General features: G+C 44.0%; 1 protein-coding gene across 7 annotated transcripts in view; it reads right to left on the reverse strand.

The window, feature by feature from the left end:
- Positions 1–18,923, reverse strand: part of LOC142049645 (zinc finger protein 462-like) — a 141,230-nt gene that overhangs the window by 86,790 nt on the left and 35,517 nt on the right. For 4 of the 7 annotated variants that reach the window (XM_075077528.1, XM_075077527.1, XM_075077531.1 and 1 more), the window contains exons 2-5: positions 9,443–9,691; positions 3,500–8,949; positions 1,808–1,972; positions 296–567 (exon numbers count right to left, since the gene is read on the reverse strand). In XM_075077528.1, the coding sequence (XP_074933629.1) occupies positions 296–567; positions 1,808–1,972; positions 3,500–8,949; positions 9,443–9,659 (6,104 nt within the window). In that variant the 5' untranslated portion in view covers positions 9,660–9,691. The remainder of the gene's footprint in view (positions 1–295; positions 568–1,807; positions 1,973–3,499; positions 8,950–9,442; positions 9,692–18,923) is intronic. The other 3 variants (XM_075077532.1, XM_075077530.1, XM_075077529.1) reach the window with 2 other exon arrangements.

The following is an 18,923-nucleotide window of genomic DNA, read 5'->3' on the forward strand; positions in this document are numbered from 1 at the left end:
GCTTTTTTAATTTCATGCATTTGACAGGACTGCATAAGTGGTGGGCATCTTTTGCTTGGTGTCCATTTCCCCTACACACAACAAAAAGAGAACTTGAATTCAAGAAGATATAAAAATGGGACTTTTTATAGTCACAGGCAATGGCAAAGTTTGGGGGCATAGAAAATACCTAAATCCTGAGAAAGAGAAAAATGTAGATTGAAATCAAATTGAGCATGCTCTCCTTCAATGTCAACCAATGTAAAAAAACAGTCATGCTAGTCTGTGCTTCTGTTGAAAACAAACCATAACTTACTTGTGCCTGAAAGCAGAGACAAAGGAGCAATACTGGCAGCTGTACTTGTCTTCCCGGGTAAACATGGCCAGAGCCAAGTGACTCCTCTCATGAGATCGCAGACCCTGCATAGACATCAAAACCCGGTCACACTGGCTGCAGTGGTAGCCCCCAAGCCTGGTTTCATCTTCCAAGGATGCTCCAGATTCAGCTTCTGTAAATTCCACAGTGCCAGGGTCTTTCGCTCCCTCAAAACCCTCCAAAGCTGTGCTTGAAGAATCTTCAGCTTCCTGCTAAAAAACACATACCCCCCCAAGCCATCAATTCTCTCTCCCTTCTGCCCCTCAGTCTCTCCTTCCTGTGTATTACTTTTAATATCTAGGTTTCCCACTGCATTCACTTTCTAAAGGTATCCCTACCATACTACACTAATGACTTTCTGTATCAAGCAAGCCTAGTCCTTAATTTAATATATATATGTATATACATTAAAAAACAAACAACCCATCTCTTGGTCCCTTTCCTAAGTGTTAATTAGCATAGCACGCATTTTGCAGCAACATTAAAAACTGAAAAGTATATTTATATCATGTGTTTTGGGTCTTGGATTTTCATTTTTGTTCCCTGCTGTTTAGTATCTACTGGGTCAAAAGATGCTATTGACCCCACATAAACATTACTTGAGAAGCAGGGAAAGAGCAGGAACAATTTGATAGAAAGGAAGCATTCCCATTCTGTCAGTAGTACTGGATAAGCTAAAGGAAGGTCAGTGGAAGGACAATGAAAGCTCTTAGGTAGAACCACTTAGACTCTGAAGGACTCAGCTACTTTACACAGCACACAGTTGATGTCATGAAATAGGCACGCTTTAGGTCATGGACTGCAAAGTGAGATTTTTGCTGAGCGCTCACTGCAGCAAGAAAAGGAGGAGAACTGCACAACCAGTTCCTGCAACCTTACTGCACTCCCCCTGCTGATATCCTGTAAAGCTGTCTGTGGAGCACAGCCTGTCCTCAGAGACATTCTAGGTGGTCTCCACTTGCATAGGGAGGAAACAGCAGCACATTTACAATTAACCACTTGAATTGGACCCCTGACTCATGTGACTATCTGAATATGTGTTTGCAACACTATAATTTCACTTTTGCATGTGGGTTGGATAAAAAAAAAAGAGAGAAAAACCCCACACTTTAAGGGTCTAAGAAAGCAGAAAAGTAGCCCAGAACAGCTGAGGGAGAAGCTCCTGCTCATAAATCAAACCTTTCAGTCATCTGTGATATCAATTCCTTTGTGGCAAATAAGAAATGAGAATTAAGTAGTTTTTGTGCCCCAGATGAAGAGCAGAAGAAAGTCAAAACATCTTAAAGTAAACAAGCTGTGCTGCAGAAACCTGAAGAATTAGATTAGAATGTCATGCTTAACTGTTCAGAATATCCAACCCCAAACCCATTTGACTCCATGGGAGCCCTCTACAGGCTTTCAGTTAGGCCTTAATATCAAATAAAAAATGCTCTCAGTTCACAGAATTCTCACCTTTACTGTAGCTGACACAGAAGAAACATTCCCATACTGGACATGCTTACGGAGATGATTACAGATGGCACGAAGCGTTGGATGAACTTCCACACAAAATTTACATTTGTAGCCAACTACTTTCGTCTCCTTAAGTTTTGAAGCATCTTCCAAGTGTCCAAAAACCTATTGAAGCACATGAGTTAATGTAATACTGAAACATGCTTCTGATATCTCACTTTTAGGAATATACCTAGACCAGATTTTGCACCTCAAGGGAAACTGCATTTAGTGTACATATGTGTATTGGGTCTGGCTGGGATGGAGCTTTCCCCTGTAGCAGCCCTCATAGTGCTGTGCTTTGTATTGGTAGCTAGAAAGGTGTTGATAACACATCAGTGTTTTGGCTACTGCTGAGCAGTGCTCCCACAGCATCAGGGCTGTCTCTCCAACATTCCCCCCCTCACCCCCAAAGGCCAGTAGTTTGGGCTGGGGGTGGGTAAGATCTTGGGAGGTGACACGGCCAGGACAGCTGACCCAAATTGACCAAAGGGATATTCCATGCCATATGATATCTGCTCAGAAATAAAAGCTAAGAGAAGGGCGGGGGGGGGGGGGGGGGCAGGCAGGGCAGCATTTGTTATTACAAAGTTTGTCTTCTGGAGCAACTGCTACATGTACTGAAGCCCTACCCCCCCCCCCCCCCCCCCGGGAAGTAGCTGGACTTCACCTGCTGATGGGAAGTAGAGAATAAATCTTTTGTTTTCCTTTGCTTCTGCATGAGGCATTTGCTTTTGCTTTATTAAACTGCCTTTATCTTGACCCACAGGTTCTTTTCCATCTTATTTTCTTCCCCCTGTCCTGCTGAGGAGGGAGAGTGATAGAGCAGCTTGGTGGGCACCTGGTGTCCAGCCAAGATCAACCCATTACAACATGCTATTGTGCAAAACTTCAACCTCAATTTGCACTGAATTCTATTAAAGCCCTTAAAATAGGTGGACAGGACATGTGCACAGGAAAATCCTTGAGCCTCTACATAATAGTAGTCCCCTATAAGACCGTTCAGTTTTAACTTACAAGACCAAACCATGCTCTTTCATAGTTCCCCCCCCACCCAAAGTAGAGTTACTCCAGATGGGGAGAAAGGTATAGAAAAGAGAAGCAGAATTTGGTCTTCTGTTCACAGGAACACTTGCCCAAAGCTTGAAGTTATTGGACAGATGCACATAAACATCAGGTTCTTTATCAGAAAATGTACTGAAATAGATAAGCTTGAGAAGAAAATTGGTGTGTTATTTCAAGGTATATTGATGAGCAGTAGAATGGGACATTTGCTAAAGAATCGATGAAAAAGCAAACAGCAGCCTTGCAATAGAAGAATAAATAACTCAGATACAGATAGCCATCCATAATGGTGGGAGGGTAGAAGAAAGGGAAAATCCTGAAGGAAACAGTTGGAAGGAGCAGAGCTTCCCATGGAGCCTAGGAATAGGTGAAGAATGAAGGAAATGAAAGCAGAATATGTAACTGACTTATAGAGCCCATTGACATGCTGAGTCACTCATTAACCTGCGTTCATTTGGCTGTCAAAGAGAACATACAAGTGGGTATTAGTAATAAGGAGCCTCTTGGGGTATAGGAGAACAGCTTTTGATTTGTTTTTCTCCCTGGGGAGAGGAAGCAGAGAAGGAGACCAGACACACAGATCCTTACCCTCTCTTGTTTGAAATCTGTAAAAGCACCATCTGCATATTTCTGCTTGCTCAAAAGTTGTTTCCTCCTCTCCTGACGTTTGGCACGCTTCTGGAATTCCTCATTGTGACTATTCAAGTGTGAGGTCAGCTCTGCCGTGCTATGCAACTTAGTATCACAGTGCTTGCACCGGTAGACAGCATTATGAGAGCGGGTGCCGCTTCCCAATATGGTAAAGTCGCTCTTCAAATCCTTGCTGTGGTGGTCAGTGTAATGCATGCACAGCAGCTCTGCTGTGTTGAAGGATAGCTTGAAACATTTTATGCATCTGAAAGGAAGCCACTCAGTTTCCTGAGCCTCGCTCTCCACCTCAGACTTTTCAAAGTCATTCCTTTCCTCAGCTGGAGTCGACTTTTCATGGTCATCTGCATACACAGCAGTGAAGTAACCCCCCAGCTTGCTTGCATGCTGCTTCTTAGGGAAAACACCAGGGTGACGCTTCATGTAGTGGGACACAATACCTTTTTTGCTAAAAGATTGAAAGGAACAAAGCGAGCATTTCTTCTTTTCCACAGCACTCCTCAGCTCCTCACTTAACTGAGGAGTATCATCTTTGGGAGGAGATGGAATGATCACTTTATTGGATTTGTCACTTACTGTCCTGGAAGCTGCTAAACAATGAGTGTAGTAAGCATCAATGTCATGCCTTTTCTGGTAGTGTGCTGCAAGCCCTTTGCGGATAGGGTTGGTGTAGGAACACAAAGCACACTTGAAGAGGTTGTTCTTGCCTTCTGGTTGTGCCCGAACGTTATTATGTTTGATGCGGTAATGCCTGGCTATCCCCTTCCGGGTAGAACAGAAGTATTTGCAGAGCTGACACCGGAACACTGTGTGAGACACTAAGTGAGAACTGGAGAAACGAGGTGCTGAGATACAGACTTCTCCAACACCATCAGAAGCAATTTCTGGGGAGGCCTTGATTTCAATTACTATGTCTGGCTCCACTGAGGCGGACACCTTTGGTGGGGACTGAGCAAAAACATCAAATTCAGGCTGATTATGGTATTTCTCATAGTGAATTTTGAGCTTCTCCAGTGTGCCATGGGTGTAAGCGCATAGTTTGCACCGGTATGCACCATAGCCTTGCTTGAAAATCCTACTGGTCTCTTCTATATCATTCTGGGCAATGTCATTCGACTGTTCCACATCATGCACGAAGTCTTCAGCAGTGACCTTTACTGATGGGTGCCGTTTCTGGTAATGTGTGAGGACACCATGAATGCGTGTGTTAATGTATGGGCAATGTCTGCACTTGTACACAGCCCCTGGGTTAATGTCTGTGTCCTGTGCAAAGTCAGCAGCTTTTACTTTCATGCCAGGATGCTTTTTGCCATAATGTGTCAGGAGGCCATGCAAGTTATTGTAGTCAGACTGGCAAACTGTACACTGATAGGGAGTGGAGGAGATAGCAGGGTTTGCAGAAGCCAGCTGAATATTTTTTTCCTGGGAAAGGCTGGGATCCTCCACATCCTGGTCCATCTGTGATGTTACCTCATTTTCAGAATTAATCCTGGCCCTAACTTCATCAAGCTGTGTGCCAATTTTCTCAGCAGCATCTTTTTCTTTAATGATATCTAACAGTACAGATTCATCCCCATTCATAGCCCAAGGGTGAAAAGCCTGGTAGTGATTAGTAATATCCCAAATGGAAGATGCTTCAAAAATGCAGTCTCTGCATTTATAGGTCTTTGCCTCTGTTGGCATCACTAGGGTAGGAGAAGGATCTGGACCTGCCCAGAGTTTAGTTGCCATATATGTATAGTCAACATAATGTTCAGGATGTCTCCTTTGGTAATGTACAAGCAAACCGCTTGGTTCCATATGTGAATAAATGCACCATTCACAGTGATAACCAGCTTCTATCAAGCCATCTAAAAATGCCCATCTCAGAATGGATGTGACTGTAGCCTTCAGATATGGATGGTCTTTCTTAATATGCTTCCTCAATGCATAGAAGTAAGGTGATGTGTAGCCACACTGCCTGCATTTGAGGGTTCTCAGCTTTGTCTTGTCCTGTTCAGTGCTGGAGGTGTGAGCAGGCATGCTGCCAGATGATTTCTTCTGGTTACGATCACAAAGGCTTCTAATGGTGGCTGTATGCTGCCTAATCACATCTGCGTTCACCTTGAAATCACGATGCTTCTTTTGATAATGAATGAGCACACCTTTCACAGTCCGGTTTCCATAATCGCAGTGCTGGCAGAAGAACATTTCGTTCTCAAGGGGATTCACAGAGCTTTCAGAACTTCCCTGGCTCAACTGCTGCACTGACACTGGCAGTTTCTGAATCCCAGGTGGCAGCTCACCAGCCTTCATCATTGCTGCAGTAGGGGGTGCCTGCCTGATGTACTTGGCAGTGACCTTTATTTCCGGATGCCTTTTCTGGTAGTGGACAAGCACTCCCACAACTGAACGGTTGCTGTATGAACAGTGTTTGCAATAGTAGAGTTCAGGAGCAAGGTCTGGCAGCATTGGGGGGGGGTGTGGAGGTTGAGAAGCCAAATTGGACAGTTTTGAGGAGACAGACACCCCCACCTCAAAAGACATTTGAGCCAGGGCAGAGCCCCTGTCAACAGAAGCTATATGCATGGTCTTCTGAATTCTGAAATATGATGCTTTTTCTTCAGGGTGTTTTTTCTGGTAATGCACCAGAACTGAATGCATGTTAGGGCTTGCAAATGAGCACACATCACAGTCATAAACAACCACAGAATTGACCGAAGGTGCCTTCTGATTTTCACATTCAGGACTAAAGCTCTTTGTGGCAGTCTTGTTAAAACTTGCTGGCACAGTAGTCCCATGAGCCATGGGGGTGGAGGTTGCCATAGTTTTTGGAGCAGAATTCAAGATCTCTCTCAGTGTTTGAGACTCTGTGTTAAGCCCCTCTTGCTGCTCAACAACATAGCTTGAAAATATCATTGCATTGTTAATTTTCACTGTTGGATGCATTCTCTGGTAATGCGGCATCAGACTTCTAACATTTGGGCTAGTGTAAGAACAGAAGCGACAGCGATAGATCAGATCAGAGTGATCAAAGTTCAATACATTCATAGCTTCAGGATGATGCTCTCCATAGTGTTGCTGCAGATCTTCAAAGTTCGTATAGTCAATATAACACTCAAGGCATCTGTATACTGCACTGTGATCATTGGGATCCAAGATATACCTAAAGCTGAATTTTATGTAGGGGTGCATCCGTTGGTAGTGGGTACTAACACTCCTGGCAGATTTGTTGCTAAAATCACAGTGTTTACAATAGTAAAGCCTGCCAGAGTCAGTAATCTCCACATTTTCATTGTTCTGATCAGGGCCATACATATTTGGCTGGCTTCCCAGAACAGAGTCATTAAGGCTCTGTTGGTCTTTCATGTTAATGGAAGAAAAATAATCTTCCTCATCTTCAGATAACGTGAGCTCAATCTCTGTTCCGTTGGTGGAATTATAATCATGATGCATGATTCTGAAGTTTGCATCCTTCTGGGAATCATTAGTCTCTCTCCCCCACATTTGCTGGGGTGCATAAGAACTAGAAACCTCTACTATTGGTTCTGTTTGTTCTTCTTCTCTGTCTAATTCCACTTCTATCTCCACCTCGTCGTCTTCCTCCTCTTCCTCATCATCCTCTACATTAATCACAGCATCTTCTTGCTGTTTGTTTTGGTTTATTTTGCTCTGCAGGTTGCTTGCTATTTCATCAATTCTAGTTCTTTTCTTCACTGGTGAGAGATCCAAAGGGCAGTCATTTGACACCTTCCGAGCGACTTTAGCAACAAAGTTATTTTTAGACAAGAGACCAAGAATTGAGGTCTGGCTTTTCTTCACTGTGCTGACAGATGTGAGAGCATCTGTCTCGCTCTCTTGTGGCATTCCATCATAGTTTGGTAAGTTGTCACAAAATGAGTGCTTGTGCTGCTGATGAACTCTGAGGCCTTTCAAAGTAGTGGTAGAATAGTTACACATTGTGCACTTATAAGGATGCTGTGAATGGGGTTGAGGCAACTGCTGATGTTGCTGCTGCACTGTTTCTGTCATCCCAGCTGACTTCCTTCCATTTATATTTCCACTTTCATAAGAAACCATGTTGTCATTCAAAGAGGAGACAATGTTTTCACTCTGAGAATTCAGAGTGTCCCAGTCTGATGTTGTACCTGCATGACATTGCCTATGAGCTCCAAGCTTTAACAAACTCTTACAGGTGAAAGGGCATTCACTGCATTTGTATACAGTTGTCTTCCCAGACAGGTGGATATTCTCAATGTGACGGGAGATGCTTCGGCGGTGCATTGTGAGGAAAGGGCAAAAAGGACATTGGAACCTGTTCATGTATCTTCTAAAGGGAATTCCTTTAGTTTCCAACAGCTTGTTGCCATCAGAACCCATCAGTTGCTCTGCAGATATTCCTGAAGTCCGGTGGTCCACAGAGTTCAAGCCATTCTCGCTGTCTACTTCATTTAGCTCTTCATCTGAGCTGGAGTCATTTAGCATATTGTTTGTTTCCAAGTCAGCAGAAGAATTTGTCATGTCAGCAACTCCATAGCAGGATCTGTCAGACAAATTAACTATGTCTGAGTTGTGAGGTAATTTAGACTTCATTTGAGAATAAGACACAGAAGAAAACTTAGAGGATATAGAAGAGTCGGGCCTGATAAGGGAATTTCCTGTAGAGCTTCTGAAGTTTGAGACATCAGCATTCAACATATCACGTCCTGTCATATTCATAGAGATATAATTAGAGTTTGGGGAGGCATTCCTGGCACTCTTACTCTGCACATCAGGCGCACTGGCTCTGTCTTGTTCCTGCCTCACACTTGACAGTACTTTTACCATGCTGCGGTGCTTCTTCATCATATGGTCACACCAGCGCTCCCTTCGAGGTGTCTGGTAACTGCACCATTCACAGCAAAAATTGCCCCTGGACTTTGTTAGAGGCTTGACCATGGACTCCAAAATGCTCCGCTCTACCACCTCTGCAGGCAATTCCTTGCAAGGTTCCTGCACTGGAGCAGAGGCAGATGTCAATTCAGATACAGCAGAGGTAGTAGTAGGAGTTAAACTCTCCTTCAGATTGTTTTTGTGATACATTTTCTGGTGCTTAATAATCCTTGCGCGCCTTGGTGATTTGTAGGTGCAGAACTGGCAAGAGAAAACTTTGCCAAACCCCTCATGCATCACGATGTTGTAATTTAAGGATCCAGCAGCGTGTGACCCTACTGAGCTCCCCCCAACTTGTGCTCCATGAACCTTGCGAGTGTGCTCTATGAGGAGGTTTTTAGATCGGAAGTAACGCACACAGAATTTGCACTGGAAAAACTTGTTTGTTGGTTTAGGATTTGGAGCCATATGTTGACCATACAAACTTTGTCTCTGGCTATAATAACTTCCAGTCCCCATCTGAGTTGTTGTATTTTGCCCTAAAATAAGAATTAAAAAGTAAATATGTAAATAATTAAAATTAATCAGTCCCCCATCTACCCTGTATGCATATGAATACACACACATCCTGAACACATTAATCACACCAGGATTCCCTCACTTATTTATGATTAGACCTGTGCATATGAGAATGGACAGAAAACTAACAGATGGTATATAATTTGGGATAGACAATTTCCAAAATAAGCTTCTTGAAATAAAAAGGTATGCTAATAAAGTTCAAAACTCTTCTAGAGCTCATGGTGGTGTAAAGCAAGGAAAAGAAGCAGTATGAGGAAGCATGTGAAAAATAGCAAGATGAAAAATCCACATGTTTGCATTTACAGAAAAAATATGGCTGTAACTAAACATCATTCATTTCACTACCATAGTGATAAAGATAACAGTTTTTAAAAATCACACTGAAACATATCAATTAAAATACACTGAAATAAGTCACATGTGAGATAGGGGCTTAGGGTTGAGGTTTACCTATTTCATCTGCAATTGTAAATTCATCCTTTACAGAAGAAAATTCAGTCTCGGTCTGGTTGCTAGCATTCATGGAGCCAGACCTTGGCTGGCTAGGGTTTTCCTCAGAGACATCTGTTGGCTGCAGAAAAGCAGTATGAACATCCTGAATGTGAGCTTTTAGATCTTCATAGGATGGAGCTCGGAAATCACAGCCATCACACTGCAGCACCTCCATGGTTCAGGAATGATCTTTTTTATTAGAAAATTCTGCAAGAAAAACAAGGAAAGGAGAATGAAAGAGGCAGAGGTTTGTTTTGTTTTGTTTTTCTCTGGTTGGTTTGGGGAATTTTTTGTTTTGTTTTTACAGAAATGCCACAGTGAATTCTGAAAATATATTAACACCAAGCTTCCTATCACATGACTTAATGATTTCCAGAAATTCCATAATTACTGCATCCTAAAACTCAACATTTAAGAGGCATCAAGGCAATTTTGATTCAAAGAAAGCCCTAGCTACATAACTTGCAGGTTGCTGTTATCAATGCTACAGTCAACCTTCTGACAAATGACTACTGTTTCAATGGACTTTGTCCTCTAGGCTTTTCCATTACTCAGGAGATAACTGTTGTTAAGAAGTTTGCCTCATTCAGAGACTAGCAGCTATATGCTAGAACAACCACCACATTACTCCCAAACATTCATGCACTGAAACTTACAAACAGATGACAGTGGTTTCTGCTTCTATAAGACCCACTCTAACCTTCTTGGAAGCTGAGAAAGTCCTGACAGTTTCATTACCAGCAATTTAAAAAACCCTTAAAATGTCTGTCTTTTCAAAAGCCTAGAATTCCTGACTTCAGTGGAAAACATAAGCATAATTGCAAAGTGAGATCTAAAAATGTGTATTCAGAACAGAATGCTGTGCATTGGAATTAATTCTACCAAACACCGAGAACATCTCCACTCTTTGTTATAATTCCTACAGAGTTCCATTATGGTCTGTCATTGGGGACATATCTTTGGTGGTATAGGGGTTTGAGGAAGCAATGGGCAGCAAGAAGAATAGGAATACTGCAAAAGTACAATGGAAACATAAGTAACAGCAATCTTCCCTAAACACTTCATTACTTCATTGATTAATCCCAAACCTCTGTACACTGTAATGTACAAAGTAACAAAATTTGGTAAGATCAGTATGTGACCAATTAATCCTGCATCACAGAACACTAGGGAGGAATTTATCACTAGCTTATGTACTGCCATAAACAAGAGGACACACAAAATACAAGAAATGCAAAAGGCTGAGACCCTCCTGCCCTGTACAGAAATTGGGCACAAAAGCAACCTACTATTTTAAAGTATTAACTCATTTATTAAGTTTCCCACACATTGCATTGGGCCAAGATATCCTAGGAGTTCCAGAGGTCCAAGACACAATAGCAGACAAAAACATTTTACTGTGAAAATTCCATGTATTTACTGTAGAATGTAAAGCTACTTCTATAGCAAGATGAAAACTTGCTGCAGTCAAGACTCAGGGAAATTTACTTCATTTAGTTTATTGTCAACTAATATGAACTTTTAATTACTGGTTTGGATATTGAAAAAGAAAGAAAACAGTGAAGCAAACAATTAGGGAAGCACCTATCCTCCCCCTTCCCCAGAGTCAACTATAAGCCAGACACTTATCTACCACCCCCTTAGTCTCAACTCCCCTTGTTTTTGCCACACATTACACCCAATCAGTTCCAATTCCTTCAGCGAGGTGACAGGCAGCACAGAAGGTTGGGGCCAGCACATAATGGTTTCTTTCTGTCCCTCCTTATTTCTTACTCATCTTCCTCCACTGCTTCTTGCTTCTTACTGCTCTGCTCCAGTGTGGCTTCCACCATGGGCCACAGTCCCTTTTGAGAGTGCCACTGCTCCAGTGTGTAGCACCTCCTTCCAAGAGTGCGTCTCTTACCCCTATTGGCAACTGCCCCTTCTTAAATATGTTCGAGCAGAGGCACAATATGCTCCTCTGATTCTTTGAAAGTTTGGCTCACAATGGGTTCTTTCAATTTGTTTTGGAACTGGCTGTTCATGGCCTCCTCCCACACTGCAACCCCTTGCTACCAAAACCCAGCAATTTATGCCCAATATAAAACCCAAAACCACTAGGGCACAAAGAGAGGACACTGAATAAAATAATGTTTTGTCTTATAGCCTGCTAAAATAAACTTATGGCAAGTCTATTTCTGGAGAGCGAGCACACAGATACTCCACATGTTTAATCTACATTACTGTGCTCATTGCAATATGTGTCCCCCACCACTTCCAACAACAACAACAAACCAACCAAAAAAAGCACAAACAGTGCACCAGCTTCTTTTCAGCTAGCAAAGCTGCAATGATTAAGATACTTGAGCTTTTATTTGCAAGCACCAGATCAAACACTGTGGAAGAGGTTACTACCTGTTCTGGGACCAAATTATAGTAGTGAGTGAAGCCCCACTCCATGTCTCTTTTAGCACAGTCCGTTAGACCTGAAAACATTTTTTTCCCCATAGAGCAAATGACTCCTGCATTTAGAGCACTTCACAGAAAAGCAGATCATCCATTTTTCACTATCTGTTCCCCAAGCTTAGTCTTCTCATCTCAACCAAACAAACCACAGCTCTGCTGAATGTGTTTATCACACTTTCAAGAGGTATGAGCCCCTGCGCCACTGAAACTTTAAGACTCACTAAGCTGCCCTACTCCTCTGAGCTTTGGGAACAGCCATTTTAGCTCAGACAACTGCACTCAGGGGCTCATAGCTTCTTGCTTGTGCACAACATGGCCTCACTTATCTCTCAGATTCATCTTGGGTATACAAGATTTTTTTTCCCTTAGATGATACAAAAAAACAAGCCAAAACAAAACAAAACCACCATCATCTAAGAATAGGACTCTCCCTTTTTTGTATGATTTACACACACACCCAAATAGTATCTGTTCTCATGTGCTGTCAAAACAGCATCTTTTCTTCCTGAACAATCATTTTCAAAGATCTCCAAAAGTTCTTTTAACTCATGAATTATAAATGTGTTTATTAATTTCAGCAACACAGTCTTACACAGTTCTATGGACTTAATCAAAACACAGTAACCTCCCAGCAGGAGGACGGGGAAGCAGAAAGTAGGACCCCCTCCAAACTGCCCTGTCCTCATCCCACGGGAGTAGTCTTTCTTCGCACAGAAGACACCCCACTCCCATGCCAGATTCCAAAGTCTAATGAGCTTTGTTAATCACCAGCCACTGCATCAGCAAACCCCAGCAGCAGATACACCTTTCAACACAAAGGGCTGTAACCACGCCTTTAAAAGAGGTTCCCTGAAAGCTCCATTATGTAGAAGAGGGGGGGAATTTCTCCTCTTTAAACTTCAGCCCCTTTAGAAACAACACAAAAACCTTTCTGTGTGTGTCTTTAGGGAAACTTTAAGCCAGTTTACAAAATAAGAACCAGAAGGGGGGAAAAAAATGAATTGAGGTTTTTAAAAGGATAAACACAACCGCTTCAGCCTGGCACAATAAGAGGTAAAAAACAACCACCATCGCTAGTGTATACTGTTAACATTCTTTAATATTCTAACACTGTCGAGACAACAGCCAGCAACCTCGAGGATAATTTCAGAAAAATCTCTAATCCTTTTGCTACAAAGTAAAATAAAGAGTTGAGAGATCAGTAATAGCTACTGATTATAAAAAAGAACCTTTCTAATGAGTTCTAGCTTTAATGTCACAACAATCTCGCCCACAGAAGCTGCGCAGAATCATAGAAGAGTTTAATCTTACAGCAGCTAAGAGCAACAAATATTAGGTACAGTTGAATAGCCTTCAATTTCATGTTTTTACCAAGCACCATGTTGAAGTCAGGATGAAGCATTTTGTAAGGAATTCTACTTAATATTTGCACATTTTTCTGTAACATTCAGTTATTGCTCATAGGAGATAAAAAAACACAGAAACTGTTAGTTCAAACTACACTATCAAAAGAAACTGAAATAGGTGTGCCTTTCTCTCTCTTTTTTCTCCCCTCCTTTTTGTCCATGTGGCATATAGAATTGAGAATGGTGGCACGTTTTCAGATAAGATGTTAATATCTGACCTATCATCTAGAGAGGTTTGCTGCCTGCCAGGGAGCCCGGATCCAGGATATTGTGGAGAGACCACCAAAGCTCATCCAGCCCTCTGGCTACTACCCCCTCCTGTTCTTCCCTGTGGGCACCAATGATACTGCTAGGGGCAACCTGGAGAGTATCAGAAGTGACTACAGAGCTCTGGGGACTGTAGTTAAGAGCATGGGTGCCCTGGTGTTCTCCACAATCCTGCTGGTGAGGGGCAAGGGTGTGAGGAGGGGGGCACTGGTAATGCATGTCAATAACTCGCTGCAAAACTGGTGTTGGCAACAGGGTTTTGGGTTCTATGTCCATGGGACACTTTGCAGATCAATGTCTGCTTGGGAGAGATGAGATCTACATCACTAAGCAGGGCAAAGCTATTTTTGCCAAGAAAAAGTCTGACATCATAAAGAGGGCTTTAAACTAAGAATGACAGAAGAAGCAGAAAGTAACCAGCAGCCCTGTGAGAGTGAAAAACAAGGTCCAAAAGCAAAGGACCTGGGGTGATGTGACAGGAATTTGGAACACAAAATCAACAAAACAGGGCTGAAGTGGGATTACCTCCAGCAATTGCATATAAGTGAGGAAGTGCCTACAAGGCACCATTATAAAGAAGTCCCCCAAACCCTTTCTAGGAAGTCAACGTGCCTCTCTGAAGTGCCTGTACACCAATATATGCAGTATGGGGGAATAAACATGATGAGTTAGACTTGTGTGCAGTTGCAGGGCTATGATCCTGTTTGGATTACAGAGACATGATGGGATGGTTCCTATGACAGGAGTGTTGCAATGGAGAGATACAGGCTCTTTAGGAAGGACAGGCTGGGAAGATGAGGGGGAGTTGCCCTTTATGTGAGAGAGCAGATGGACTGCACGGAGCTCTGCCTGGAGATGGATGAGGAGCCACCTGAAAGATTATGGGTTAGGATTAAAGAGAAGACAGTAAAGTAAAAAGTAAAGGTGACAATATAGAATCATAGAATCATTTAGGTTGGAAAAGACCTTACCAAGTCTAAGCATTAACCGACAACTGTCAAGTCCACCACTAAACCATGACCATGATATGTGTCTCATCTACACAACTTTTAAATACCTCCAGGGATTGTGATTCAACCACTTCTATGGGCAGCCGGTTCCAATGCTTAATAACCATTTGGGTGAAGAAATTTTTCCTAATATCCAATCTAAACCTCCCCTGATGCAACTTGAGGCCATTTCCTCTCATCTTATCACTAGTAACTTGGGAAAAGAAACCAAGCCCCACCTCGCTACAACCTCCTTTCAGGTAGTTGTAGAGAGCGATAAGGTCTCCCCTCGGACTCCTCCAGGCTCAACAACCCCAGTTCCCTCAGCCACTCCTCATAGGACTTGTGCTCTAGACCCTTCACCAGCTTCCTTACTCTTCTCTGGACACGCTCCAGCACCTCAGTGTCATTCTTGTTCTTAGGGGCCCAAAACTGAACTCAGTATTCGAGGTGCAGCCTCACCAGTGCCGAGTACAGGGTACAATCACTTCCCTAGTCCTGCTGGCCACGTTATTTTTGATACGGACCAAGATGCTATCGGCTGCCTTGGACACCTGGGCACACTGCTGGCTCATATTCAGCTGGCTGATGACCAGAACCCCCAGGTCATTTTCCACCAGGCAGATTTCCAGCCACTCTTCCCCAAGCCTGTAGCATTGCATGGAGGGGTTGTTATGAACCAAGTGTAGGACCTAGCACTTAGAATCATAGATTCATAGAATCATTAAGGTTGGAAAAGACCTCTAGGAACATCAAGTCCAACCATCAGCCCAAGGCTACCATGTTTACTAAACCATGCCTTGAAGTACTGCATCTACACGTCTTTTAAATACCTTTGGAGATGGTGACTCTACCACCTCTGTGGGCAGCCTGTTCCAATGTCAGCAAATAGTCTTGTTAAATCTCATACAATTTGCCTCAGCCCATCGATCCAGACTGTCCAGATCCCTCTGCAGAGCCTTCCTGCCCTCGAGCAGATCAACACTGCCATCCAACTTGGTGTCATCTGCAAACTTGCTGAGGGTGCACTCGATCCCCGCATCCAGCTCATTGATAAAGATATTAAGCAGAACTGCCCCCAATACTGAGCCCTGGGGAACACCGCTTGTCACCAGCTACCAACTGGATTTGAGTCCATTCACCACCACTCTTTGGGCCTGGCCATCCAGCCAGTTTTTTACCCAAGGAACGGTATGCCCGTCCAAGCCATGAGCAGCCAGTTTCTCCAGGAGAATGCTGTAGGAAAAAGTGTCAAAGGCCTTACTAAAGTCCAGGTAGACAACATCCACAGCCTTTCCCTCATCCACTAGGCGGGTCACCTGGTCATAGGAGGCGATCAGGTTGGTCAAGCAGGACCTGCCCTTCATAAACCCATGCTGACTGGGCCTGATCCCCTGGTTGTCCTGTACATGCCATGTGATGGCAATCAAGACGATCTGCTCCATAACCTTCCCCGGCACCGAGGTATGACTGACAGGCCTGTAGTTCCCTGGATCTGCCTTCCAGACCTTTTTGTAGATGGGCGTCACATTGGCAAGCCTCCATTTGTCTGGGACCTCCCCTGTTAACCAGGACTGCTGATAAATGATTGAAAGTGGCTTGGTGAGCACTTCCACCAGCTCCCTCAGCACCCTTGGGTGGATCCCATCCAGCCCCATAGACTTGTGTGTGTCTAAGTGGTGTAGCAGGTCGCTAACCATTTCCCCTTGGATTGTTGGGACTTCATTCTGCTCCCCGCCCCTGTCTTCCGGCTCAAGGGGGTGGGTGCCCCGATAACAATTGGTCTTAGTATTAAAGACTGAGGCAAAAAGGCATTAAGTACCTCAGCCTTTCCCTCATCCTTTCTCACTGTTTCCCCCTGCATCCAATACAGGATGGAGATTCTCCTTAGCCCTCCTTTTGATGCTAATACATTTACAGAAATATTTTTTAGTCTTTTATGGCAGTAGCCAGATTAAGTTGTAGTTGGGCTTTGGCCCTTCTAGTTTTCTCCCTGCGTACCCTCACGACATCCTTGTAGTCCTCTTGAGTTGCCTGCCCGTTCATCCAAAGTTCATAAAATCTCTTTATTTCCCTGTGTCCCAGGCAAACCTCTGCGTACAGCCAGGCCAGTCATCTTCCCTGCCGGCTCATCTTTCAGCACATAGGGACAGCCTGCTCCTGCACCTTTAAGACTTCCTTGGTTTCATGGTGGACTTGGCAGTGTTAGGTTAACAGCTGGACTCAATGATCTTAAAGGTCCTTTCCAACCCCTATTATTCTATGATTCTATGATCTATGAGTCTAGGATTTATTTTTAGCCAGGTGTATTGGGTTTCTGTGGCAATATTTGGTAGCATGGGGTGCTGCAGTGGTGGCTTCTGTCAGAAGACACCAGGAGCTGCCGCCATGCCCAACAGAGCCAGTTACAGTCGGCTCCAAAACAGACCCAAAGCTGCCCAAAGCTGAGCCAGTCAGTGACATTGATGGTGCCTGTGTGATAACATATTTAAGAAAACACTGTGCAGGAGCTGTGAGAGAGAGGAGTGAGAAAAATGGGAGAGAAACAACCCTGCAGACACCAAGGTCAGTGAGGAAGGAGGGGGAGGAGGTGCTCCAGGTGCTGGAGCAGAGATTCCCCTGCAGCCTGTGAAGAAGACCATGGTGAGGCAGGCTGTGCCCCTGCAACACATGGCGGTCCACGGTGGAGCAGATATCCAACCTGCAGCCCATGGAGAGGACCCCACACTGCAGCAGGTGGATATTCCCTAAAGGAAGATGCAGTCCATGGAGAGCTCACGCAGGAGCAGGCTTTTTGGCAGGAACTGTGGCCTGTGGGGGGGCCATGCTGGAGCAGTCCATTCCTGTAGGACTGTACCCCGCGGAAAGGATCTATGCTGGAGCACGTTGTGAAGGACTGTATCCTTTGGGAGGGACCCCATGTTAGAGCAGGGGAACATTGTGATGAGGAAGAGCAGCAGAGACAAAGCATTATGAACTGATGGCAATCCCCATTCCCTGTCCCCCTGCAACGCTCAGGAGTGGGGGGGAGGAGGTAGAGGAGTCAGGAATGAAGGAGTGAAATTGAGCCTGGGAAGAAGGGAGAGATGGGAGGAAGGTGGTTTTAGTTTTGTCTTTGTTTCTCACTATCCTACTCTATTTGTAATTGGCAATAAATTAAATCCATCTTCCCCAAACTGAGTCTGTTTTGTCCATGATGGTAACTGGTGAGGGATCTCCCTGTCCTTATCACAAACTATGAGCTTTTTAATCATATTTTCTCCCCTGCCCTGTTCAGGAGGGGGAGTGTGCTCGTTTTGACTGGGATAGAGTTAATTTTCTTCACTGTAGCTGGTAAAGTGCTGATGGCACATTGATGCTTTAAGTATTGGCTCAGTGTCGCTAAGTAGCGCCTATAGTAGTCAGGGACCTTTCCAGCTTCCCATGCTCTGCCACGTGGGCAGGAGGCTGGGAGGGGCGGGGCCACAGCCAAGTCAGCTGACCCCAACTGGCCAATGGGATATTCCATATCATATAACGACATGACCAGTACATTAACCGGGGCAGTTGGCACGCGGGGGGGCAGTTGCGGCCCAGGGACTAGTGGTGTCGGGTCAGCGGGCGGTGAGCAGCTGCGTCACGTGCGGTTTGTTTTGGTTGTTCATTCCCCCTTCCCCCCGCCCCAGGTTTCGCCTCTCTCATTATTTTCCTTTCCATTGCATTATTATTGTTGTTGTTATTATTATTGTTTTATTTCAATTATTAAACTGTTCTTATCTCAACCCACGAGCTTTACCCTTCTGATTCTCTCCCCCATCCCGCTGGTGGGGGAGTGAGCAAGCGGCTGGGTGGGGCTGAGTTGCCGGCTGGGGCTAAACCACAACAGGGAGTCAGAAAGCAGCTTCGTGGGCACCTGTCATGAGGAGGAACAAATGCAGTACGTGGTCCTGATTGCCAAAGAAAAGGACTACCACTGAGATCTGTTTTTATAAAGAATTTTACAGAAAATGAACATGAGGAACTTAGCATGCCATTTCAAAAATGTACTGAGCAAGCTAACACCATGACACAGTCTGAAGTTTTTACTTCAGAAAAAGTCCCTTTGGAAAGGGTCCCCACATCCATGTCAAGAGGCAAAATTAGCCATAAGTGAAGCAGAAAAACACAGAATAACAACAGGGAGGCTGCAAATCTCATTACCGAGATTTTAACTATAAAACCTACCTACAGTTTACTTGTACAGAAAGAGTAACAAGATTAGCAAGATGTTAAATTCCTGCCTGCACTATGGACCTAAAAGACTTCAGCATGTGAATACAATAGTGTTCTCATACCCAAAAGGGTAAGTAGCTC

This window comes from Phalacrocorax aristotelis, chromosome W, assembly GCF_949628215.1.
Source record: "Phalacrocorax aristotelis chromosome W, bGulAri2.1, whole genome shotgun sequence".
Lineage (NCBI taxonomy): Eukaryota > Metazoa > Chordata > Aves > Suliformes > Phalacrocoracidae > Phalacrocorax > Phalacrocorax aristotelis.